Source organism: Elaeis guineensis, chromosome 16 (genome assembly GCF_000442705.2).
Source record: "Elaeis guineensis isolate ETL-2024a chromosome 16, EG11, whole genome shotgun sequence".
Lineage (NCBI taxonomy): Eukaryota > Viridiplantae > Streptophyta > Magnoliopsida > Arecales > Arecaceae > Elaeis > Elaeis guineensis.
The window spans coordinates 14,996,482-15,024,213 of record NC_026008.2 but is presented as its reverse complement, the minus strand read 5'-3'; the positions used below and the strand labels follow the sequence as shown (position 1 = coordinate 15,024,213).

General features: G+C 41.8%; 1 protein-coding gene across 1 annotated transcript; it reads right to left on the bottom strand.

The window, feature by feature from the left end:
* Nucleotides 1-1,156: 1,156 nt before the first annotated feature.
* On the bottom strand, nt 1,157-27,133 carry LOC140850796 (uncharacterized). The gene is made up of 3 exons (XM_073250127.1): nt 26,087-27,133; nt 1,828-2,027; nt 1,157-1,683 (listed from the first exon to the last, which is right to left on the bottom strand). The coding sequence occupies exons 1-3, from the start codon at nt 26,930-26,932 to the stop codon at nt 1,563-1,565; spliced, it is 1,167 nt and encodes a 388-aa protein (XP_073106228.1). The 5' UTR covers nt 26,933-27,133; the 3' UTR covers nt 1,157-1,562.
* Between the last annotated feature and the right edge of the window lie 599 nt (nt 27,134-27,732).

The following is a 27,732-nucleotide window of genomic DNA, read 5'->3' as shown; positions in this document are numbered from 1 at the left end:
TACCTCTGAGGATGATCTAACCCAAGCCAATGAGCTAGATGGTAAGCTAAAGAATGGATGAGGTGGTCAGGGGACCTAAATAGTTGGCCAAAGATCTTGAAGCGATTGATGTTACTAGATCTTTTCTTCAACGCCCGGATCAGCCCTGAACACCATAGACAAAGAAAGTCTACTTGCCATAGGTTTTTCGATGGACTTTGATTTATCGGTTGTGCTATGTTGGCTATAATCGATTTCGAGGTTTATCTCCATATAGGAGAATTTCACCTCCCTCTTGGCTCATTGTTCTACTTCTCGAATCTCCTCTATTCTACTAAAACTCTACCTGACTTAAGCATTGAAATGTGACCCGTCAAATACATTCCGACAGCCTCTGACTGCTTCTCATTTTTGCAAGCCAAATCTCATATCACATGGTCCAACTCCAGTCGAGCCGACCAATCTCTATTCGCTAAATCACTAACTTCATCAAATTAGGTCTTGGGCACCAACAATAAACACCAGAGATGTATACATAAAATCAAAAATCTTGCATTAACAATAGCAATCTTTTGTTGCTTCTTAGGATCTTGGTGACAGGCAACCAAAACATGAGTATCAAATCTTAGTGATGCACTGTATGAGACTTATAAGCAATCAAAACCAACTGCTCGCCTCATCCTCATCCAAAGTTCTTGATCCTCATGACCTCTGGATATTACAATTTATCCATTTTCAACTTTTATGTTTCCCACAATGAAGAGGATGGTCTATAACGATGGCAAGTGGCCAGTAGACCTGAACAATTTAGAGCAAACTCATGCTTCTGAAACTTTTTTCTTAACTAAATTCATACATAATTTAGAAGTTCTAGATGCATGCTTTAATGATGGTGAAACATAGGTTTATCGACAAATCAGTTATATTCATTCTCAGATTTACTAAAAATTGTTACTTTCAAAAAGAAAGAAAAGAAAAGAAAAAAATGAGCTAGATTTAATTCCTTACATTAGTTCCATTCAAGTCAATTCCACCCGAGTTTCAAGCTGGGTCCACGTTCAAGCTCATGCCGCGCTGAAACCAAGTCGTGTATAGATATTACAAGCCTACTGCGCCCAAAGCCAGACTTTAATTTTCAGGCCAAAATTTCACAATTATCTTGAAAGCGGAAATCTAGTTTGCAACATATAGAAGAAAAAGGAAGAGCAACCGTCCCATTTTGACCAATAAATCACAGGCGATCAGTCTTTCCATGCAATACATGTATATTTCTACCACTGCCAAACATTGTCCACTCACATGCATCAGACAACACAAAAACTATCTATTAGGAATTCCGATCCGTAAACCTAACCTATAACATAAATCCAAGCAATGCCATCAGCAATAACTTGAACCATAGACACAAGAAATCATAGTTTACAAAATTAGATAAAGCTAAACCGATCTGTACCTCTTGCCATTCCTTACATCAAAAAAGACAAAAGTCAGATGTCTCAAACTGGCCGACACCAGCAACTCAAAAGTGAACAAAACATGGCCATTTCAAACATAAAACTAAGCTTCAAAAGGACTGGTAATGGTCAGCTATTTCTGTATAACATCTCGCCAACTTCCTTCCAGTATTCAACTAATTTATGGTCTTGGGGTTTCACCTGTTGTAGCTTGCCTGCAGCAAATATGGCGTATGCATCAGCAGCATACCTGTGGAGTAGACAAGACACATCAAAACATATATCAACCCACCATAAATAAGCTAGCCAGACGATTGGATAATTGCACAAGAAACACAAAAATAACCTCAAACCATTTGATGGAAATAAAGAGGTTAAAGTTAGATCCACCTACTTGCCAATGCCCGGGAGCTGGGTCACATGAGTCCAGTAACCTGCCAAGTAACGTCTAGAGAATTCAACAATCAAACCAGCACGCTTCCACTGCAAGCCCAGGCTCCACAACTTACCCACAATCTGCTCCTTAACACCCTCCTTCAAAACAGACTCCGCATTGGGACACAGAAGGAAAAAACCTGGCAATACGTTTCGAACCTGTACCAGAGGTGACCTGTGAATTGGTAGATGGCCATGACAAGTGAAATCCATATGCATATTCAATTTTTGTTTGGAACTTGTTTGCATTATCAGTTCTTTTCCAAATTACAAAAAGGCCTTCTGAAGTTTTTTTAATGGGGCGGGGGGATGTAGTCTCGCTACTGCTCAGCATGTACATTGGCATTTCATTCTGGCTAGTCACTAGAAGTCGCTCCAGTGCTGATAATTGAAACCTTATAAGAATGAAAGAGCAGCAGCAACCTATCTAGGGATCAAGCAAGCAACAAAGCCATGCAGGGAAGAATTATTTCAAACAAGCAAATCCATTTCACCTCTTGAAATCAGATATGTTATATATGCAGCTTACTTTCTCTCCTTTCCTTTCTTTTTCTAAACTTCTGGGTTTTCCATTAAGCCATTCAACTCTGCATCCAAGTTGTTTTTCCACTTTATCTTATCCTGTTAAGATTATGTGTTCACTTTGTCCTTATCCTTTTTTTTTTTTTTTGCTGTGATCCTTTTCTGTGCATGTGGCAACATGATGTGCAGTTGACGGGTAAAAAAAACAAAGAAAAGAAAGAAATGTGGCACCAAAGGTTCTATGATATATTTGCGCTCAGTAGAGTATTTCCAGCAGTTGTAGTATGGTACGAGATAAAATAGGGTTTGAAGAACATTGAGTACAAAGTTCCCAAAGATCTTGACATTGGCCAATTTCTGAAGACTGAAAGAAAGGAAACAGGGCAAGTAACAGATTGGAACATTGTTCCTTTCTTCTTTTATGGTTATGCAATCACTTATTGTGTTACTTTGGTCAGAGGAACCAAAGAATTTCTCAACATCACTGCAGTTGCATCCGATTGTAGGTTGGCCGTAGCACCATGCATATTCACGTACTTATATATCGAACTCGCTACTCCAGGGTAAGGAAGTCATGAAAAATATCGAAGGTCCATTGTATTTATGATAGTTATGGCTATTTTCCTACTTCCCAGATCATTGACCTCAAGATCCACATCAATCAGTACCTTTTATCTTGCATATGGTCATGACCAATATCATGCGAATCCAATCAATAAAGCTTTGGCAAATACAATGCCTTCTTTTTAGGCTTTGTTATCGATAGGGACAACAATTTGTTCCCTATGCCTTACTGGTTCATCAATTTGAGCAAATTAATATAGGACTCAGCAAGTAGGAAACTTCAATCTGATTCCGACATCTGCATCATTAAGATAGAACAAAGCAATTCATGGGTGTTTTTCCATGGTTCGCAACCTTCACTGTGCTTTGATTCCACAATCAAACAATAATGAAGCCAATAATGCCTTAGCCCATAACGTAATTACAAGTATTGGATAATTAATGATACATCTTCTATATGAAACACTATCCTTTAAATCACATTGGTCTACCTTTTATAGTTTCTACAATTACAACATAAATAAAAAATAATCTTGAGCCAACCCTTTTTCCTAAAACAATTACTTATATATACATATAGAATACGTAGAATTTATTAATATCTTCAGTTATTTTAAATAGTAACTTCTTAAGAATTATTTTAAAAGAATGAAATAAAGTATATTTATTTGTTATTTGATATCAAATAGATTTTTATTTTATATCAAATATGAAAAGTTTTTTCTTACAATATGAAAAGAATTGATAACTAAAACGAATACCCTACTTGAAGATATATGTGGACCTCTAGAGAGGTGTTTGATGCAGACGTCCTAGCAGATCAGTACCTGGATGCGAGGGACAAGACCCGAAAGGGTCGAAAATCTAGCTGATTGCACCTAATCCTGTTGATTCAATACTGCCGAGCTAGAACGGCTATAACTTTCTCATCCGGTGTTAGAATCGCTATTCTGATCCTATTCCGAAAAATTCTTTTCAAGCTATACGAAACTGGCCACTTCGCCACCACTACGAATTTTAGAGTCTAATTCAATTATTTGACAGGTCAATGAGAACGTGCAAGAGTCCTAATCCAACATGGAGTCTAGTTTTGATTTATTCTTTATTTTATTTTGTTTCGAATTTCTTCTTGTAGTTGAATCAGAACTTTTAGTCCATTATTAAGGCCCCTGGCCGACATTGTTATCAGTTTATTCGAGTTATTGAAATAAAATTTCAGAGATAAGAGTTTCTTCTTTCCTTTGCTGTTTTTCCTTTGTTTCATTCGTCTTCTTCCTCCCTTTCCATCGAAACGTGACCTAGACTGCATCAGTTGGTATCAGAGCCCAGTAGATCCATGAACAGAGATTCTTCTCTGCAGTCCAAATGGCGGGTGATGGCCACAAGAAGAACCAACCTGCAAATCAAGCGGCGGCGGCCCATGATGAAATCACGCAGCAGGAACGAGATCTGATGTTGGAGTGTAAAGATTTGAGGAGACAGATGATGGAGCTAACTGCACGTCTTACACAGTTGGAAATCAAAGGCGAGATTTGAGGTAGATCCAGAAGATCGTAGATCTAAGGAAGAGGCTTCAGATTTTGAGAACCCTTTCCAGAGTTGCTCCCACATGCCGGTGTGAAAGATGAGGTAATTCGTTCGAGCGTCCAACCCCCTGGTTCAATTCCATCAAAGCAGATCTATCTGAATATTCGAATAGTCTACAAATGAAGGTGTTCCTCGATTGGCTGGATCAGATCGAGTGCATCCTCGAGTACAAGAAGATACCTAACGACAAAAAGATAAAACTCGTTGCCTTAAAATTAACTTGCCAGGCTTCTATTTGCTGGCAACAGTTGAAAAAAAAAGCACAAAGATAAGCTGAAAATATAGGATGGGAGAACATGAAAAAGACGTTGAGGGAGCAATTTTTGCCTTTCAACTACACGCAGTTCTTATATCGATGCCTGTAGAACCTCCGTCAAGGGCCTAGATCCATAGATGATTACACGGAAGAATTTTACCAATTGGTCGCATGGAACGATCTGGCGGAGAACAAAGAACAAATGGTCGCGAGATATCTGGAAGGACTATGGCAGCAGATCTTGGATGCTTCGAGACTCCACATCCTATGGACCGTCAAAAAGGCATACCCCCGTGCTGTAGTCACTAAGGAGCAGCTGCGACAAAGACCTATATCCAGATCTAAAACTCCCTCACGTAGCAATCAAGCGATGGAAAATCAGAGGGACGTACAACGCAATACTACTAACCCTCCTATTCGTATTGTAGATACAAGATCCTCAAATCCAACCGCAGCTGGATCATCAACTCTGCGGTGTTACAATTGCGATGAGATTGGACACACGCGAAATAACTGTAAAAAGCTTACGGGACGATCCGAGAAGCATCTGCTGATTAAAGAAGAACCATCTGGGGAGGACCAAAAGCTTGCCTATGATGAAGGTGACGAGAAGGATGATTCCATGCTATTTGGAGATAAAGGCGATGTTTTAGTGGTTCGAAAGAGCATGCTTGTTCTAAAAAAAAAGATTGGAGATGGACCAACATCTTTCATACATGCTGTATAATTGAGAAAAAAATCTGTAAAGTTATTATTGATGGAGGAAGTTGCGAGAATGTCATCTCCTAAGAGGGTATCATGAAGTTAAATTTGTCCACCAAAAAACAACCCCATCCTTACAAGCTATCCTGATTCCAAAAAGAAAGCGAGGTGGTTATCAATAGCTGTTGCCTGGTGTCGTTTTCAATAGGGCAAAAGTACTTCGACAAAGTCTAGTGTGACGTTGTTGGCATGGACACCTGTCATCTACTTCTGGGGAGGCCATGGCAATATGACTGTGATGCTCACATGATGGACGTCGGAACATCTACACCTTCTGGAATGACAATCAGAAGATCACCCTGACCTCGATGAAAGAAGATATCCCTAAATCAAAGCCAAATGACAGCATCAATCTTCTGACGAAGCACTCCTATCTGAAGAAAGCAGTGGAGGTCGATTACATCTTGACAGTGGTGGAAAAGAACAAGTTGGCTGAAAAAATCCCATCTCTGGTATGTCCTATCCTTCAAGAGTTTTCTAATGTTTTTCCTGAAGAATTGCCTGCAAGACTTCCATTAGAACAAGATATTCATCACATTGATCTTATTTCAAAATCGAGCCTACCAAACAAACCGGCATACCGCATGAGCCCTGCTGAATACCACGAGTTGCAGAGGCAGGTCCAGGAGCTGCTGGACAAATGCTACATCAAACCGAGCATAAGTCCGTATGCAGTGCCTGCTCTGTTGGTTCCCAAGAAAGACAATACATGGCATATATACATAGACAGCAGAGCAATTAACCGAATCACCATCAAGTACCAATTTTCGATCCCAAAGCTGGATGATATGCTGGATCAGCTAGCTGGAGCCAAAATCTTTTCAAAGATTAATCTAAAAAGTGGTTACCATCAGTTATGGATTCGATCTGGAGACGAGTGGAAAACAACCTTCAGACAAGAAAGGGCCTATATGAGTGGTTGATAATGCCGTTCGGGCTTTCCAATACGCCGAGCATCTTCAAGAGGCTGAACAACCACATGCTGTAACCATACATCGATAAATTTATCGTGGTTTATTTTGACGATATACTTGTCTACAGTCCTATCCTAGAAGCTCACCTGCATCATCTTAAAGAAGTTCTTGGTACCCTGAGAAAAAAAAAACTATATGCCAATACCACGTGCAGCTTCATGGCAGATAGTCTAACCTTCCTTGGCTATATCGTCTCATTTGAGGGACTACAAACAGATCCATCGAAGGTGCAGACCATCCAGAATTGAACGGTTCCACGCAATATCACCGAAATGCAGAGCTTCCATGGCTTGGCATCCTTTTATCGAAAATTTATCAGGAGTTTCAGCTCCATCATGTCTCCCATGATAGATTGTATGAAAGGGAGGCATTTTCAGTGGACCCCTAAAGCGCAGACCGCTTTCGAAGAGATCAAAAGAAAAATTGCTTCTGCTGTTCTTTTTTTACCATATTTTTTTCAAGATCTTCGAGATGGAGTGTGACGTATCTTCTACAGACGTTGGTGGAGTTCTTAGCCAAGAAGGGCAACCCGTTTGCTTCCACAACGAGAAATTATCAGGTTCCAAACTAAACTATTCCACATATGATGTTGAATTTTATGCTGTGATTAACGCACTTCAGCAATGGTGACACTGCTTAATCCAGAAAGAGTTCATCCTTTATACTGACTATGAGGTCCTGAAGTACATCAACAGTCAGAAAAAGCTAAGCCGCAGGCATATCAAGTTGGTGAATTACTTGCAAGAGTTTCACTTTGTTGTGAAGGACAAATCTGATGCTCAGAATCGAGTGGCGGACGTGCTGAGCAAAATGGCCAAGCTTTTAGGTATTCTTCGAGTGGAGATAGTTGGTTTTGATGCATTGAAGGATCTTTATGCCAGAGATCCAATCTTTGCCAATATTTTTCAGACAGTCCAGACTAATAAACGGATTGATTACCAGGTGCAGGACAGTTTTTTGTTTCTTGGTGTGCAGCTTTGTATACCCAATTGTTCCTTGCGAGAGAAGATTGTACAGAAACTCTATGCAGAAGATCACTTTGATAAAGATAAAACCCTCATGCTGATCCACAGACAGTACTACTGGCCGAAGATGAAGCATGATGTGTTTCGACATGTGCAGCGATGTCAGCTGTGCCAGGTGTGAAAAGGTACAGCTACTAATGCTGGATTATACACTGCCTATTCCTAATCATCCTTGGGAGGAGGTCAGTATGGACTTTGTGTTGGTGTTACCTGTGACGCAAAGACGATGCGATTCAGTGCTTGTGGTTGTGGATCGACTCTCAAATATGCCGCACTTCATAGCCTGCCGCAAAACCTTAGATGCATCTAATATTGCTCAGTTGTTCTTCAAGGAGATTGTTCTCCTACACGGAGTACCCAACACCATCACTTCTAATCGAGATACCAAATTTATGAGTCATTTTTGGAGGAACTTATGGACAAAATTGGGTACATCCCTACAATTCAGCTCAGCATATCATCCACAAAAGATGGCCAGACCGAATCAATTAATAGAAGCCTGCGAAATCTGTTGAGCCTTGCTGGTGACCGTCCTAAGCCATAGGACTTGGCCTTGGCGCAGGCTGAATTCGCTTTCAACCATTCAGTGAACCAGAACATAGGCTACAGTCTGATCCAGGTGGTTTACAGATCAAACTCAAGTAGTATTTTGGACTTGACGCCAATCACTTCAAGGGGGAGATCCAGCGAAAAAACTGAAAATTTTGGTGAAGAAATCCAAACCATCCATCAATCCGTCAAAAGAACAAATCAAGGTCAGCAATGTCAGGTACAAAGAGGCCGCCGACAAACATTGAAAGAAGCTTATTTTTGAAGTTGGCGATTATGTATAGGCTGTTCTAACCAAGGACCGGTATCCAGTTGGAGAACACAACAAATTGAGCAAGCACAAGATTGGTCCTCTCGAGATACTCTAGAAGATCAACAACAATGCCTACCAATTAAAGCTACCCAGCCATCTTTGAATCTTTAATGTATTCAACGTGAAGCATCTAATTCTTTATACAGATGATTCATCAGATAAGGAGGCTTCCAACTCGAGCATGAGTTCTTCCTAGTCCGGGGAGCATGATGCAGACATCCTGATAGATCGGTATCTAGATGCAAGGGACAGGACCCGAAAGTATCCAAAATCTAGCTGATTGCACCTAATCCTGTTGATTCGACACTATCGAGCTAGAACAGCCATAATTTTCTCATCTGATGTCAGAATCACTATTATGACCCCATTCCGAAAAGCTCTTTTCGAGCTCTATGAGGCTGGCTGCTTCACCGCTACTATGAGTTTCAGAGCCTAATTCAATTGTTTGACAGATCAATGAAAGCGCACAAGAGTCCTAGTCCAATGTAGAGTCTAGTTTTGATTTCTTTTTTGTTTTATTTTATTTCGAATTCCTTCTTGTAGTTGAATCAGGACTTTTAGTTTATAAGGCCCCCTGACCGATGTTGAATCAGTTTATTCATGTTATTTAAATAAAATTCTAACGAAGAGGGTTCCTTCTTTGTTTTGCTGTTTTTTCTTTGTTTCATGCGTCTTCTTCCTCTCTTTCCATCGAAATGTGACCTAAGATGCGTCAATGTTATATTCAGCCTTGTTCAAACTATTGATAAGGAAGCTTTTAGACATCTGATAAGTGATATGTGGCCTCATTAAAATTATCAATAATGATATAAGGATGCTTGGTCAAATGACCTCAACGATTTTATACGGTCTCATGTATATCAATAGGAAGAAGGATTTGTGTGCCCCCATCCGATTTACTGATTCATCAATAAGGATTTATATGGCTTCACTGAAGATTTCATATTGCCTTGTATGCTCCAAAACTAGCGGATAACACCCAAGTTGCCACAATAATCTATCCAAACTACCATAATAAGCTAAGTGATCGAAAGAGAGACCAAGCCATTGAGGTAAACATTTTAAATATGTCAAGCTTCCATAGTGAGCCAAGCATTGTGGAAACTTAAATTGGCACTTATTGGGTTGTAAATTATTGTTTACACCAGTTAAGACTTAAGGAAGCTTGATTGCGAGAGGACCAATATTAGAAAAGGCATAAGTTAAGGGGATCATTATATTTGATAGGGTTGACACATACACCCCAATGATATCAGAGTTCAATCAGAAAAAAATAAAAGATCCAGATCTGACCTAGTTTTAGATCGAGTCCAATTTTTGAATCTAACCCAATCCACAAGTCTTTAAATATAGATGAGTTAGGTCCAATCAAGTTCGGACCGTGTTGGATCACAGGTCGACCCGACCAATTTGCGGGTTCTAATATTTGATACCTAGGGGCAAAATGTCAAGAAGATAGAAAATTAATATCATTAAAAAAATATATTTCTATTATATAATTTATAATTTTTTAAAATTTCAATATACATCTAGAAAAGAGAGCAATTATTGAAGAAATCAATCAAGAAATCTAAACATTTTTCCACTTTATTATTTTTGTTTGCCCAAATTTTACATCATCCCTCATGAAAGGTTTCTAAATAGGTTATTTAATGATGTTTGACTACAAGCGCTCATCTTTTGTAAATCGTATAAGCCAATTACAAAACCACGACACACATCAATCCATTTCTACACTCATTCCGAAAAAAGTAATGGGACATCCCAAACATGATTGTTGGAAGCAGCTATACTAAAATTTTAATATATTGCACGTAATATAAATGTTGCATTAAACTAAGGTTGCAACTATTATTGCAAATTGTACAATCTACGTCCCTATTAAAAGAGATTGTTTACACATATCTAGTAAAAGCAATGTGCATCAAGGTGAATCCCAATTGAAGTTTGTAGCAGGTCAGTGCTAATAATATTCAAATGCTTTTGAACTAGAGCTACAATCTAAACATTGTTCAAGCATATGACATAAGGAGAAAGTTCATGTGATGCAGATGGGGAAATCTTTTAAACACCAGCATCCATAGAATGAAGAAGAGACAAAGGATTAACAATAAGCATTATCAAGACAAGGACATAAAACTCAATAGTAAATCTGATCTTTTTTCCTTTTGTCTCTAAATCCAGCCTTAACATAAAACCCTTGAGTCAACCCAACAGCCCCACCAACTTAAGTCAATATACAAGCATTATGAAGTTTGGCGGTCCTAATTTGAAGCTTTTTCCTTTCGCCCCTTTTTCCCTTATACAACAATAAGATCAGATATGCTAGTCCCATCACAGTTTCTGATACAGTCACCCTCATAGGCCAACACAATATGAATCTCTTCTTTAATGTCACCTCACCTATAAACTCCAATCCTTACAAACCACAATCATAAGATATAGGTCAAGTTGCAAAGACCCCATACCATCATCTTTATCGCTTTATTATTGGCAATAAGAAAACCTCAAAAAACAACAAACTTCCATGGAAAGCCATTTATCAGATTTCTTCAACCTTCCAACTATCTAAAAACCTCATGAAATCCTAACCTTAAAGCTCCCTATATTTTCTCCTTTCTAGAATTATACCTAAAACTGTCAAACAATTCAGAATGGCAAACAACATCTAAAGCCCCTTTTTTGGAACCACCAGGCTACTTGATTGCTTTTGTTCAAAACTCTAGCTCTAGGTTCTGAGTCAAAGTGGTATTCATTGCAAACACAATCCATACAAACTTTAAGATGCTATCTTCTTCATGAAACCAATGAGAAGAAATAATTATTAAACTATGAATGTTATATGATGAAATACAAGAGCAAAATTTCAAGTATGGTCTTCTGAAGAAGAGCAATCAATCAATTAGATGACTAATTCTATAGCAATCAAAAAAGGGACATCTATCAAACCATAGGAAGATCCACAACTTTTCCACCCAAAACTACACATCCCACTTGGAAACCTTGTCCATCATAAAATTTTGGATGGTATTAGGCCGCCTTACACAAGAGTTGTGCATGCATCACTATTAGGTGTGGCGAACCAACAAAATCAAACCTTTTGCCAATATAGATTAGAGAGAAAGGGATTGATCAGATTACAAGGAAAGCAAGAAGTTGGTTCCAAGACCTTTCAACAAGAAACCACTTTTGAAAGAAAATCTTTTGTGAATAGACATTGTTCTTAGAGTAGTATAGGTTATCGTAAAAACATTGCCTCCAAAACCTTTTCATTACAAAGTAACAAACTACTTTTGATAGTGCAATCCATTCACATAGGTCCATAATGCAATTGACCCAACATATGTGGAGTTCCAAAGCTCCACATTACTCTAGGCAGAAGACAATTACAAGTATTGAAGAATATTTTAGATTACAAATATGAGTACAAGTACATTGTGTTTGAGACCACAAGCATCATTTATACATACATACATACAAGCATGCATGCGTCCATCCATACATACGTGCATGCATCCATCCATACATGGACAGACACGTGCATGATACAAACATATAAGCATACATGCATCTACGGATACCTACATGTATTTGTCCAACAATATATACATATATGGACACATACATCCATCCACCAAGTTCGAGCATGCCGAACCATATCAACAGCTGACCGACGTGGCTCCAGCATTCAAAATGAGACACTAGCAAGGATGGGGAGAGGAAGAAGGAAAGAGGGAGGGAGAGAGGGGAAGAAAGGAGAGGGAAAGGCCAAGGAGGCCGTCGGAGCCTGCCAGAGGACTGCCAAGGCCACTAGAGCTCTGCCTTCTCCTGGAGAGAGGAAGAGAGTGAGGGGGGGAGGGAAGGAGATAGAGAAAACTGGCTGGCTGACAGCTGTCCGTCCTCTCCCTCTCCTTCCCTCCATCCTCTCTCTTTCTCTCTCTGATTCTCATACTCGTCTACTCCTCCAGTCATCCGAGGCCCTCACGGTCCTTTGACGACCACCTTCGGCCTCCCCGCCCTCTCCCTCCCCTCCCTCACCCTTCTCTTTTCCTCTCCAATTCTCCATCTACCCTTCTCTCTTTGCTATGTCTTTTCGGGCCTGGCACGAAATAACACACGAGCATACCAAATATAGTTTTTATAGCTACAAATGCACTACCTTCTCAAGTTTGACTTGAGTTGTTGTAATAAACCCCATAAGCCATTCATGTTGCCACATTCATCATTCTCACTTTTTTTCCTTTGTGATGAAACTATGATGCCCATGAGTATGAGAATATTTTAAATTACTAATATGGGATGCCATTAGGATTCTTGAGTAATATACCAGAATCAATGAATATATAATATTGGGTTATTATGTGCGAAATAAGATTCTAATCTCAAGCACGAACTAATCATATTTGTAGCTAAGGTCGAGCCCATCACTTATATGATTGTAACTACAGATATAGAAAGCTGATGATATATGATTTGTTTGTGGCTCTATACAAACCAAAATCAAAGAACAATGTAAGAAAAAAGTTTAGACATCAGGCAAAATGTATTGATAAGGTGATAAGAGCCTATGCGTGATAATTTGCTACTAGCTAAGGCCAACAAACATAAGCACATTACCTAATTCTGTTATTGTGATGGAAGAATGCTTTGTGCATAAGGTGATTCTGATTTGGGAGAAGCAACGCTACACAAACTATCTGTCCATGTTGGAAAATATGCCAGCACATCAAATTAATAAATAGAAAGGCGAGGAAGGATTGAGAGGGAAGGCAAGAAGAGAGAATGAGAAAGGGAAGAAAAAGACAGGAGAGGAATAGATACAGAAACCACAACTAGAACCTGATGAAAGAATAATGTCCTACAAGCCAATCGCATGGATAATACGATAAAACTTTTTTTAGTGATCTTCCTACTCATATACATGACATGATTATTCATTAAATAATATGAAACATTGTGTTTCATCATATACTGCATCTCATTATTTCATTTATGATTTGATTAAGATTATGACGAACGCCATAGATTAGGACAATGATTTTAGGACCATGATGAAATCATGTCAGTGAGACCTAAAACCTCAATAGCTTCGATATTAAACGTTCCCAGTCGTAGGATCATCGAGTTGGGAATCGATAATACCGATAAGACTGACACATCTTATATATGCTCAATGGAGAAGGTGATTGATCTTACAATCACTTGTGGAGACACTAATACAAAAATGTGAGTACTCATTAAAGAATGAGTTCACTGAACTGATCCACAGAAAGAATATCTGATGGAGCCTTATTAGCATGCCAAAAGATGATTCTCCAGTGAAAGTGGTACAAGTGATCTTTAAACCTGAGATCACCATGATACCTTATGCATATAGTCTATACTTTGATTCATACTCTAGCATGACTTTCTGAGACATGTCTGGAATGTTCTGAGTATAGTGAAGTATGCATAAAAGTTGTGAATAGTCAACAAAAAATCGGTCACTCCTTATAAGAGGAGAATATCCTATGTGATCTCAAAAGATGATGACTCAGAAAGTCTTTGGCCAAAGTAGGATGAAAATTAGAAAACATTTCTAATATTTTATCAACCGAGTCATCATCATCAAATCAAAATACATATGAATAGGTATTTGAATTTGACATGATTCCATACTCATGACTTCTTGGGAATGTTGTATGATCGAAGGATTGAATTACATAGTAACTCACCACAGAAGGATATTTTGATATTCTATCAAAATTTCACATCTTCTGAATAGCCATAACATATTGCGAGACATCAATCTTGACTTATAGGTTCTCATAAATTAAAAAGTTTAATTCAGTAATTAATTAAAAGAGTTCTAATTAATTGTAACACATGAGCTTAATATGTCTTGAACCTAATTAGATTAGGTTGACACAAGCTTGGATTTACTACTGGCTAGATGTTGAACCCAATAGATCACACACAAAAAAAAATTAGTCAAGAATTTTTTGATTAGGCTTAAGAAGTTCTAATTCAATAAGGATTTGGTTGAAATCCTTATGAGTTTAGGTCAAACGTCTAGCATATATTTAGACCCATGAATCCCCATCAAGTTGGACTCTTAATTGGATTAGGAGTTGAGCCAACCTATTTCTCAACCTATTAAAAGGGCTAACACCTAGAAGGAATAATGCCTTAAGAGGATTTAATGTTGTTGGGTATAAAATAACCCCAGCCGAAGTTCGTAAGAGGCCAACCCTCCCAGAACTCTTCCGGCTTTCGACCTTGTGCGGCGTCTTTCTGAACTCCCCCGGCCGTCCGAACTCCTACCGTACCCTCCAGACTTCTCCAATAATGAGCTCCTTCAGTCGTCTATCGAACTGCTCCAAATGCTCTTTGGGCTTCACTATCAGCCAATTTTCTACAGTGATCGACTACTCTCCGAATCTCTTCCAAACTTCCTCCTATCACGATCGACTTTACTCCGAGCTTCTTCCGGACTTCGTCAATGTCCGGACTTCTCCAGCAGCAAGACTTCTACAGTAACCAAACTCCATCCAAGTTTCTACAGTGGTCGACCACCTTCCGAATTTTATCCGAGCTTCTACAGTAAGCAAATTCCGTCCGAACTTCTATTACAAACAGACTTCATCCGAATTTCTACGGTAAGTGGACTTCATCCGAGCTTCTACAATAAGCGGTCTCCATCCGGACTTCCACGGCAACCGGTCTTCATCCGAACTTCTACAATAAGCAAACTCCTTCCGGATTCCGTCCAAACTTCTACAGTGGATGGATTCCAGACGAACTTCTACAACGGACGGACTCCAGCAGCCGGATTTCTACAGTGACCGACTGTCTCCGATGTCTTCCGTACCTCTCCAGCCATCAACCTTCAATAGCGCCAACCGGACTTCAACAGTGCCAACCAGATCCCTCCAACGGACAAATTTCCTCCTGACCCCTCCAGCGATCGACCTTCCAGTGTCCTCCAGACTCCTCCAGCGGACGAACTTCTACAACGCCTTCCGGATTCTTCTATCGGTCAACCTTCTATAGCGCCTTCCAAATTTCACTATCGGTCGACCTTCTGCCGGATTCCTCAAGCAACCGGACCTCTCCAGCGGACAGTCTTCAGACAAACTTCTACATCAGACAAATTCCAAACGGACTTCTTTAACAATCGGACTCCAACTGGATTTTTCCAACAGAAAATTTTCATCCAGGCTTGTACAGCAGATGACTTCCGTCTGCAGCATCAACGCCTAAGGCACCCAACAACAGTTAACCCATCAGCAACCTCGAAAACATCCAAGCTTCTCTTAGATTGCTGAGATAGAGAGCTATTCTGCTTCACCAGACGTCCCAACCGAGCTTCAGCCGTCCGGCCCGAACTCTCTGACAAGTCGCGATAATGGACACCACTCCACTCTCTGTAACAAACTCCACGTGGCCCCACCACTCTCCGGCAAGTCGCGACAACGAACACCACTACTCTCCGTAACAAACTCCACGTGGCCCCGAACGGCCCACTACCAGGCAATTACGGACGTCGCTGTCAATCGGTTATGCTCTCCCGTCTATAAAAGAGACCCCCCAAATACATTCTCCTCTAAGCTCTAAGTACTATCTCTAAACTCTGCTAAAATTCCATTCGAGTGCTCCATTTCTATTGAAGCAGAGTACTGACTTGAGCATCGGAGGATCTTGCCGGAACACCCCCAACTCCGATTTAGACTTTCCTTGCAGATCCCGACAGCGGCCGTGATCCCCTCGACTCCAGCTTTTCCGGCATCGATGGAATTCTGCACCAACAGAATTGACGCTAGAGGAAGGGCCTGTACTTCGTAGGATCCTTGTTCTTAAAAGAGTACTCAACGGGTCTGTCTCCAGTCATCTTCTTCGACATCTTCTTCTTCTCCGACCAGATCCCAACCTGATGCCTCCCCAAAAGGCATCCACCAGGCGATCTACGGCCTCCATGACCAGATCTCAGCGAGATCCGCCAGCTCCGGCCTCATCTCCAATTTTTCAGGCTCCTCCGGCAACAGCAGTCGGCATGGAGCAGTTCAACCTGCTGGTTCAGCAGGTCAGGGACCTCACCGAAGTGGTGCAGGCCATGCAGCAGCAGCAGCCGCCGCAGGCATCTGTGCGGCTGGAAAGAGCATCGCCGGAGTTCCAGAATCCGACAATCGGGCGGCCCACTTGGGTCAGTCGCCCTGTATCCCCCGGAAAGGAGAAGCAGAGGGCAGAAAGCCCTCTGTCTAATCACGATTCCACCCCCGGAGGGTCCCTACCTCCGTTCTCTCAGAAGACCCTCGAAATTCGCAATCGAGAGGATCTCCTGGATCAAAGGTTCCAAGAGATGAACCGGCGGATCGAAGAGCTCCGCCATGCTCCCCTTGCTTACGGTGAGGATGTCTGTACTGACCCTTCTTTTTCTCAAAAGATTATGCAGGAACCGACCCCGCCGAACTTCAAGCTCTCCCAATTTGAGAGCTACGACGGGACCTCGAATCCGGTTGACCATCTGGAGGCCTTTCGGACAATGATGCTGCTCTATGACGTGCCAGACGCCATCCTGTGCCGAGCTTTCCCATCTACCTTGAAGGGAGCAGCAAAAAATTGGTACTCAACACTGAAGCCGGATACTATCTTCTCCTTTGATCAAATGAGCCACCAGTTTGCGGCTCATTTCGTCAGCAACCGACGTCCCCGGAGAGGTTCGGAGTCCCTCATCAATATCAAGCAAAAGGAAGGAGAATCCATCCGAACTTATGTCAACCGTTTTAACGCCGCCGCATTGGAGGTCCGGAACTTGGACCAATCAGTTGCAATGGCCGCCCTGAAGAGCGGTCTTCAAAAGAATGACCTTCTGTTTTCCCTAGAAAAGAAGTATCCCAGGGACTTCGCTGATTTGCTGGCTCAGGCCGAAGGATATGCCCGAGCAGAGGAAGCCTTCAAGCTGAAGGACGAGGAGGCCGCGAAAGAGCGGCAAGTGGGTGACTCCAGTAAACCCGCAGCTGAAAAAGGGCCGAGTGAAGCTCGACCACATTCTCGAACTCTCCCCGGACACAAGCGTGTCCGAACTCCCCCCCGAGCTCGTAGGCAGAGAAGCCCGGACCGCAGAGTTCGATGGAGCAAGGACTCTGTTGCAAGGAATCAAGGCAAGACTTGAAAAAGCAAAGAGAACTTGGGCAGACGAGCTTTATCATATGTTATAGGCATACCGAACTACCCAAAGACTGCCCACGGGAGAGACCCCTTTTGCCTTAGCCTTCGGAACAGAAGCCGTTATCCCGATTGAACTCAAGCTTCCGTCGGCGCGAGTCGTAGCATTCGACGAGCAGCGCAACTCACAGGATCTCAAGGCCAACCTCGACTTGTTAGAAGAAAAGCGAGAGACAGCTCAAGTTCGGATGGCAACCTACAAGCAGAAAGCAGCCCACTACTACAACTCCCGGGTCAAGAGCAAAGCCTTCAGAGCGAGGGACTTAGTACTTCGGCGAGCCACTGTTTCACAACCTCAGAACCAAGGAAAATTTGTCCCAAACTGGGAAGGTCCGTATGAAGTCAGGGAGGTAATCCGACCCGGAACATACTATCTAAAAGAGCTCGGAGAAGCGAACCTTCCGCGACCATGGAATTCGAAAAATTTATGAATGTATTACCGATAACTTTGCCTTAAATAAAAATTTCATATTCGCATATCTTTTCTTTTGGCATGAGCTTATAACGACAGGAAGTAGCTCCTTCAGACAATCGAAACTAAGCGTGTCAGGAACAAGAGGAGAACCTCGTCCCGATACAAACGAAGGCCCGGTTATTTAGAGATCGGATGGGGGGAGAGGCCCTCGCAACGGCCCTTATGCGCCCCCACAGCCATATTAGGAACAGGAGGAGAACCTCGTCCTAACATGAGCAAAGTCAAAGATCCGATTATTAAGAAACTGGATGAGGGGAGAGGTCCTCGCAACGGCCCTTATACGCCCCCACAGCCATGTTAGGAACAGGAGGAAAACCTCGTCCTAACATGAACAAAGTCGAAGACCTGGTTATTAAGAGACCGGATGGGGGGAGAGGCCCTCGCAACGGCCCTTATGCACCCCCACAGCCATGTTAAAAACAGGAGGAGAACCTCGTCCTAACATGAGCAAAGTCGAAGACCCAATTATTTAGAGATCGGATGGGGGGAGAGGCCCTCGCAACGGCCCTTATGCGCCCCCACAGCCATGTTAGGAACAGGAGGAGAACCTCGTCCTAACATGAGCAAAGTCGAAGATCCGGTTATTAAGAGACCGGATGGGGGGAGAGGCCCTCGCAACGGCCCTTATGCGCCCCCACAGCCATGTTAGGAACAGGAGAAAAACCTCGTCCTAACATGAGCAAAGTCGAAGACCGGATGGGGGGAGAGGCCTTCGCAACGATCCTTATGTGCCCCCACAGCCCTGTTAGGAACAGGAGGAAAACCTCGTCCTAACATGAGCTGAAATTGACTGCGTCGGGAACAGGAGGAGAACCTCGTCTTGACACAAATGAAGATCTGATCGTTTAAGATCGGATGAGGGGAAAAGCCTCCTCAACGGCTCCTCTACACCCCTACAATCCCGTTAGGAATAGAGGGAAAACCCTCGTCCAAACATAAAAAAAAAAAGGAAGAGAAAAAGGGAAAGCAACGAGCTACGCCAGAGATAAGGAAAAAACGAACTACATCTAAAACACAAAGGACCTCGTCTCAACGAGGAAGAAAACTCTTATCAAAAATCCTCAGTCTCTAAGGGAGAACCCAACACTAGCAGGAGAAAATAGACTTCCTCAAAGTAACAAGAAGTTTGGGCCCCAAACTCGAACACCGGGAGAAAGCGTCAAATTCGAATGGCCTCGAAAAGACCTTCGGTCATGAACAAAAAGGACAAATCAACACGACGATGATCAGGAACCTTCAAACAACGTCGATATCGAATAAGACAAAAGACAAGAGAAGCTCGGTAAACAACAACTCAGAGCAAGAATAGACAAGGTAATGAGAAAATTCTTTTTCATTTCATTAGTAAAGAGAGCATTACAAAAGCCTTTGAAGGCCAAAAAAAAAACAACAACAAGAAAAGAAAAGAATACATGGAACAAAACGTAAAAGAAGCTCTAAGGAAGCTCGGTTCTTCTGACTTCGGACTCTCAGTTCCAGCCATTATCAGGGATTGCTTTAAGTTCTCAACTTCTTCTTCCAATTTCTTCTTTCTTAACAGCATCTCCCGATACATTTGGTGAAACCGCCGGCTTTCGTCCTCCGATTCCCGAAGCCTCTTCCTCAGAAGTTCAGACTCCGCTTCTGCATCCTTGACCGCCTGCTGCTCATAGGCCAGCTGAATTTTTAGCCGCTGCAGTTCGGCCTTCTCCTTCCCAAGGACTACGGACAGTTCTTCCATGGTCCCCCTCAAGGATCGGAGCTCGTCGGAGCTTTGAACCGAAACGGCCTGGGCTCTTTCGGACAACTGCTTCTGAAGGCAAGCAACCTCATCGATCGCCGTCTTGAGCCTCCTTCTGTAGTTGTCTATTTGCCCGCACCAGCCGACCCGGTAAGTGTTGTATTCGTCTCGGCATCCTGTAGCTGCTTCTGGAGGTCGGAGAATTTCTTCGACCAGTCCCAGCCGTAGTCAGCCTAAGTTGGAAACCAAGACGATCTCCCTTACAATTGACCGATCTTCTTCCATGCGGCCGCCAACTCGACCTCGAGGGAGCTGATCTTGGAGGCCTGAGTCCAAGATCGGTCGCTGGCGCATTTCTGGAGTTCCTCAAGCTCCTTCTCGAAGTTGGCCTTCTTCCGACTATAATCCATGAAGTCCTTTTTGTGGAGGTTCCGAAGGCGAGTAACCTCCATGGTGGCTTCCAAATGGCTCTTCCTCAACCTGTGAAGTTCGTCGTCCATCTTCTTTGATTTCTTCGTTAGGTGACGAACTTTCTTTCTCAGATCCCGGATCATAGACTTCAAAGGAATCCCCTGCGGTAGGGGAAGAGCTTCGACAGGGCACTGTTGTCGAGAAACAAGAGCGTCACAACGCAAATCATTGCAAAAAAAAAAAGAAAAAAGAAAAAAAAAGTAGGAGAAAAAGGAGCTCTCTGTAAAGAGGAATCCGATTTCATTGATTGAATAATTCTTAAGTACAAAAGAAAGAAAAAAAGTTGTAACAAAGAAAAAGTACAAAATTAGAAGTCTCAGACCTCTGAAGCAGAAGTGGAGGAGCTCGACGCCTCCGAAAGGTCGGTCACGGCAGCTGCGGCAGTTGAAGAGGTCCCGTCTGGAGGGAGACCGACAGCAGCTTCAGACGGTCCGACGCTTTCCGAAAAAATCTTTTCGAGTCGCCTCGATTTGAAAAGACTCCAGCACCGGCGCGCCAAACGCCAACATATCTGAAAACAATCGAGTACGGAAATCAAGGGGGGCAACTTCGGCTAAGAAAATTTCTCTGTACTTTATTCATTCGAAACCCGAACTCGAAAGTAGGAGGACTAGTGTTGGGTATAAAATAACCCCAACCGAAGTTCGTAAGAGGCCAACCCTCCCAGGACTCTTCCGGCTTCCGACCTTGTGCGGCGTCTTTGTAAACTCCCCCAGCCGTCCGAACTCCTACCGTACCCTCCAAACTTCTCCAATAATGAGCTCCTTCAGTCGTCTATCGGACTGCTCCAAATGCTCTCTGGGCTTCACTGTCAGCCGATTTTCTACAGTGATCGACTACTCTCCGAATCTCTTCCAAACTTCCTCCTGTCACGATCGACTTTACTCTGAGCTTCTTCCGGACTTCGTCAATGTCCGAGCTTCTCCAGCAGCAGGACTTCTACAGTAACCAGACTCCATCCAAGTTTCTACGGTGGTCGACCGCCTTCCAAATTTCATCCGAGCTTCTACAGTAAGCAAATTCCGTCCGAACTTCTATTACAAGCGGACTTCATCCGAGTTTCTACGGTAAGTGGACTTCATCCGAGCTTCTACAATAAGCGGTCTCCATCCGAGCTTCCACGACAACCGGTCTCCATCCGAGCTTCTACAGTAAGCGGCCTCCTTCCGGACTCCTACAAGAATCGGACTCCGTCCGAACTTCTACAACGGATGGATTCCAGACAAACTTCTACAACGAACGGGCTCCAGCAACCAGATTTCTACAGTGACCGACTGTCTCCGGTGTCTTCCGTACCTCTCCAGCCATCAACCTTCAACAGCACCAACCGGACTTCAACAGTGCCAACCAGACCCCTCCAACGGACAAATTCCCTCCGGACCCCTCCAGCGGTCGACCTTCCGGTGTCCTCCAGACTCCTCCAGCGGACGAACTTCCACAACACCTTCCGGACTCTTCTATCGGTCAACCTTCTATTGCGCCTTCCAAATTCTGCTATCGGTCGACTTTCTGTCGGATTCCTCATGCAACCGGACCTCTCTAGCAGACGGTCTTCAGACAAGCTTCTACATCAGACAAATTCCAAACGGACTTCTCTAGCGATCGGACTCCAGCCAGATTTCTCCAACAGAAAGTTTCCGTCCGGACTTCTACAGCAGATGACTTCCGTCTGCAGCATCAACGCCTAAGGCACCCAACAACTGTTAACCCGTCAACAACTTCGAAAACATCCGAGCTTCTCTTAGATTGCTGAGACAGAGAGCTATTCCGCTCCACCAGACGTCTCAACCGAGATTCAGCCGTCCGGTCCGAACTCCCCGCAAGTCGCGACAACGAACACCACTCCACTCTCTGTAACAAACTCCACGTGGCCCCACCACTCTTCGGCAAGTCGCGACAACGAACACCACTACTCTCCGTAACAAACTCCACGTGGACTCGAACGGCCCACTACCAGGCAGTTACGGACGTCGCTGTCAATCGGTTACGCTCTCCCGTCTATAAAAGAGACCCCCCATATATGTTCTCCTCTAAGTTCTAAGTACTATCTCTAAACTCTGCTAAAATCTCATTCGAATGCTCCATTTCTGTTGAAGCAGAGTACTGACTTGAGCGTCGGAGGGTCTTGCCGAAGCACCCCCAACTCCGGTTTAGACTTTCCTTGCAGGTTCCGACGGCGGCCGTGATCCCCTCGACTCCAGCTTCTCCGGCATCGGCAGAATTCTGCACCAACAAATGTGAAGAGAGTCTCACACCTCCATGGTTGTGCGCTCTCTTTTTTCTTGCATCTCCTTATTTTAGCGCCCCATCATCCACACCTTCAACATCCCATCACGTGAAGAGTTCATGCCTTGAAGAAACATGGGAAGTGGGTTGGGTATGCAATAGAAGGGAACACGTGAAGAGGGTCTTAACGTCCAAAAGCCTCCTCTCCCTCCTCATGCGTCAAAGTCTCACATGCCCAAGAATTGGACGATGTATTCCCTTCATGCCAAGAAGGGTACTTGGCCAAGGGAAAAGAAAGAAAGGGGCATGCTGATTTCCTTTAAGAAAGGTTCTTGAAAAGGGAGAAAAGAAATCAAAAAGTTTTCTTGATAAAAAGAAGATAGAATTCAAGAAAGGTTCTTGGAAAGGGCATGCTGAATTCTTGAGAAGAATTCAGCAACAAGAATTTAGAGGCTGATTTCTTTGAGAAAAAAATCAAGAAAGAAACCAAGAAAGGTTATTGGTTAAGAGAGAAAGAATCCAAGAAAGATTCTTGGAAAAGAAAGGTATTGATTTCCTTGAGAAGGAAATCAAGAAAGAAAAGGCCAGATTCCTTGAGAAGGGATTCAAGAAAAATTGTTTGGGGAGAGTTCTTGATTGGTTCCTGTGTAGATCACTGTTAGAGGGCATATGCTTGGATACCTCGTGGATGTGAATTAAGAAACCTGTCAATCAGCGAGCAATCAGTATCTCCTTAAAGGTATCCCTTTTTCCCTTTTATATTTTATTTGCTATCTCTCTGTGTTTGATTGAATGTCATCAAGGTGATTTTGGGATTGAGATTCAGATCCTTATGTAATCAATAGTTGATGCATGCCTAAAAATTTTAAAATCCATGTTCCATTGTGCATCTGAATCCCAACACCTTACACAGCAATTGTTGACTATCACTATTTGCCGCTATTGTAGGGGCATTCCAACTGCCCAAACAAGAAGTCATATGGGAAGAATCTGATGAGAGTGAGCTATGAGAACATAAAACTTAAGAAATAATTATACCTTACATGTACTCTTTCAAAGAAAGTTCATGAAAAGGGGCCATGAAGTGGCATGTGGCAACTCATCCATGATGCAGATTAATTAGCTACTTATTTGGTTCTAACAATGAGAACTAGTTATACAGTGACACGAGTTTTGGTAGAAACTTTACAATCGTATGTTTCCATGTGGGAAACTTCAGATCGAGTTAATGCTAACATGAATTCATATGATAAAATTTTGATTTTGAGAATCATGAATGAGGCTCATGCAGCAACTAATTTGACATATTATTGTAGCCTTAGTAGCTTCAAGGCTTCAAAATAAAATTGTTAAATTTCAAATAAATCCCAAAGCTTGCGAGATCTGAAATTCTTTTTATGAACAGAAAAAAAAAAAAAAAAAAAAGAGCAGGGCAAAAGAAGAAAAATTAATACACCCGAAAAATAGGTCCAAAGAAATAGGCAAGAATTGATGAAGGGCATATGAGACTAGCACCTTCGACAACATCAAGAACACCTCAAAAATTTTGAAAATATATTTGGCACAATCATGCAATGGTGGTACCAAAACAAAATTAGGAGAACATAGCGATAGCACAAGTAGAACATTATCATGAAGAGCAGAATGGAAGAAATAAGGCATGATATGATGACACAAAAGTGATGTTCAAGGAAAGCAGAAACAAATGAAATTCATGTGGTCTCCCACTCTTTCTAGAACAGTAAAATATCTTTTAAATCTTCCTCTATGAATTCTAGAAAACAAAAATGTGAATTCTTAAAACAAGCCAATACTTCAAGAAACCAAATACAATCCTAGCTACTTTCCAAATTCAAGAATCATAATGTTGCTAAAACGATCAAAAGAACTACAAAACTATTTTAATACAAGCTTGGACTAAAACAGATATGGAGAAAGGAAAGAGCTTTCTAACTTTGCAAAATCTTATTTCAAAAATTAATCTGGGCTGTATGGTTCAATTGCTCTAATATTGCTCTATTTTATTGCTTAAGATCTAAAATTAACATCTTTTCTTGCCTTTGAACTTTTAGCTTTCGCCACAAGCAATGTATGTTACTTTCCTTGTTCTTATTATCTAGCGCAAGCAATGTTGAACATGGAGGATCCAAATCTAGCTTTAAAAGCTTGAAGCCTATCAAATGCCATCAATGTTCAGATACCTTCTAAATTGGAGATGTAATGTAAGCATGGGTCAAGTGTGTGACATAATGAAAGGACATGGTATGTGATATAGATGATGAAAGCTTTTAAGAAATCAGGAAGGACATAAAGGAAGAAAAAACATAGGATTAGCAACAAAAGAGGTTGGTATTCTTGATTTTTTGGTTCTATATTCAACCATACTATGAAAGCCTTGAGTCCACCTGGCAGCCCCAACAACTTTAGTCCATTTAGTCAAAGTTTTTTTGCCTATTACACTATTCTCTGTCTTTTCCTTGTTCGTTTTTAATTTTTCCTTTTATAACAACAAAGATGAAATCTCTCACAGTTTACTGATAAAATTACTCTAATCAGCCGCATCAATACGAATTCTCTTTTAACTTTAGAGTGCTCATCAACGACAATCATTTTAAACCCTCACCATAAAATATATGTTGAGTCATTGAGAGTGTATATCATCCACTTTGTCCCTTTATTCTCAAATATATAATGAGAAAACCTAAACAATCCAAAATTCTGCAGAAAAACCATTTTCCAAATTTCTTCAGCCTTTTAACTAATTAAACCTCAAGAAATCCTTTACCAGATTTTTTTTGAGTTACACCCTAAATCTACTGATAAAAAATCATGAATGCAAACAACGAAACATCTGGGCCCCTTTTCTGACATCCCTAGGCCACCTCATTTCTTATGTTTAGAGCTTTTTTCTCTTGGCTTTGTGTCAATTTGATACTCTTTGCAAATGAACCAATAAAACCTTTTCTGTTATCTTCCTTATGCAACCGAGGACAAGAAACAAACGTCAAACCCTGAAGGTCATTTGATGCAAGAGAAGAGCAACAAGGGCAGGGTTTCAAGTGTGTTATTCCAAATCTGGTCTCGATCAGAAGGCAGATCATTTGTTGAGATGGTTGATTCTACAATGAAATCAAAGAAGGGACATCCAGCAAACCATAGGGAGGGGGCATTGACATCTTCTTTGCAGAAATATACCTACTTCACTCAAGCAACCTTGCGAAGTTGAAAAAAATTATTTTGCTGTTATAAAGTTTTGGATTGTGTCCAGTCGTCTTACACAAGTGTTGTGCATGCATCACATTTAGATGTGACTGATGGACAAAATCAGCCCTTGCATAATTAAGGCATGGAAAGAAAGGAATCAAGTAGATTCGGAGGAAAAAGCAAAATCTTGGTCCCACAACCTTCTGTTCGTACATGGATTGTTACTAGACAAATTCAAATGGGTCATTGTGAAAGCAAAATTTTGTGTATAATGTTAAAATTAATTCCAACAGGCATAACCAGTCTCGCTAAGAAGAGGAAAAGAAAAGCTACCTGTAATTTATTGGGGGAGAAAAGGAAAGCTACCTGATTGCCGTTTGTTTTATTGAGCAGGATGCATATAACCAGGACCCTCCAGGGATCAAAGCAGTGTCTTTCTTGCAGGAGGTTGTGGGACGACCGTGGAGCATCCCAGATATCGTGATCACTGACTCTCTTGTAGGCGTCCGAAAACTTCTCCTTAGCAGATAGCTGGATGCTGCGTTGCTTTCTCCTCCCTTTGCTGCGTTTCTGCGGCTGCCGGTTCGCATCAGTGCTGCCTGTGTTGCCTGTCGTCCTTGGCCTCTTCCTGGTGGTCCCGCCACCGGAACGGGCTTTCCCCTTCTCAGTGATATCCTTCTTGCCATCAACGACGATAAAGTTCTCGGCAGGAGGAGGGAAGAAACGGCTGACCCGTCTGACGGTGGTGGTGGTTGCAGCGGCGGCTGTCTTCCTCCCATTTCTATACTTGACGACAGGCGGTGGTGGAGGAGGAGTGCCGGGGTTAAGAAGGTCCTCTGCCTTTCCTATTCTATTATCAACCCTTCTTTTTCCTTTGTAGGAAAAAGATGCAATGAACTCGACAGGTGACAGGCCATTGAGGATGCTCGGCGGTTTTGTTATGGTGGTCTCGGTAGTGCTCTGGAGTAACGATGATGGTGGTGGTGGTGGTGGTGGCGGCGGCGGCGGTGGAGGAGTATTGTTGTTGTTGTTGTTAGGGCTAAGGAGAAGCCGTCTCTGTCCTATTCTTTTATCAACACTTCCTCCTCCTCTGCTGCTGTTCCTCTTCCTGATACCATCGCCATGTCCTCCGCCTTCTCCTTTATAGGCGAAGGATGCGAAGAACTTTTCAAGCGACTGGCCCTCGAAGGCAGGCTTGCTGCTGGTGACCATGGTATTCCTTATCGATCTCCTCCTCTTCTTCAGAGGTTTCAGCAAGGCAATTCAATTCAAAAAGAAAGGGAAGGAAATAAACAAACCGCGGCAAAATGAAACTCGAATTTGAGGCCAGGCGCCGAAGAGCGAAAATTGGGGGATGGCGATGCGCGCTCGAGACGACGACCCGCCGTCACGCTCACCCTTAACCCTACTGTGATTTTTTTTTTTTTCTTTTAACTAAACATATAAATAAATAAATTGATTTATTTATTTAATTTTCAGTTCAACTACTCCCGTCCAGCTCCATCCCCGTTTAGGCTCTATTTGAAATTACTAATTTTTTAAATTAAATTTTTTATAAAAAATTATTTATTATTTAATAATTATATTAATAAAATATTTTTAAAAAAATAAAATAATTTTTAATGAATTTTTAAACTTTTTCGCAAATAAACCTTTTCAACTTTTTAACAAAATCAAAATAATTTTTAGATATTTTTATCAAATATTATTATATCACTCTAAAATACTTTTTGAGTACCAGAAAGTGCCCTCTGACATCCTAAAAGCTCAGCCAAATAGGACCTTATGCTTTGATTGAAAATTTGATATATATATATATATATATATGAATAAGGAGAGAGAAAAAGAAAGGGACGAAAATATATTTCTTTCTCCTTAATCTGAAGTCTAAAGAAAAAAGATAATTATTTCTTTCCTTCTTGATTGGGAGCAAAAAATATATATATATATATTATAATCTTTTTTTACTATTATACCCTTAAAAGAAACCCAATAAACCCAAGAATACAGTC

Coding starts and splice junctions, on each gene's coding strand:
- LOC140850796 (XM_073250127.1), bottom strand. CDS start 26,932: ATGGTCACCAGCAGCAAGCCTGCCTTCGAGGGCCAGTCGCTTGAAAAG. Junction 2,028..26,086: donor ATAAAACAAACGGCAATCAG/GTAGCTTTCCTT, acceptor CCTCTGGTACAG/GTTCGAAACGTATTGCCAGG. Junction 1,684..1,827: donor CAGCTCCCGGGCATTGGCAA/GTAGGTGGATCT, acceptor TCTACTCCACAG/GTATGCTGCTGATGCATACG.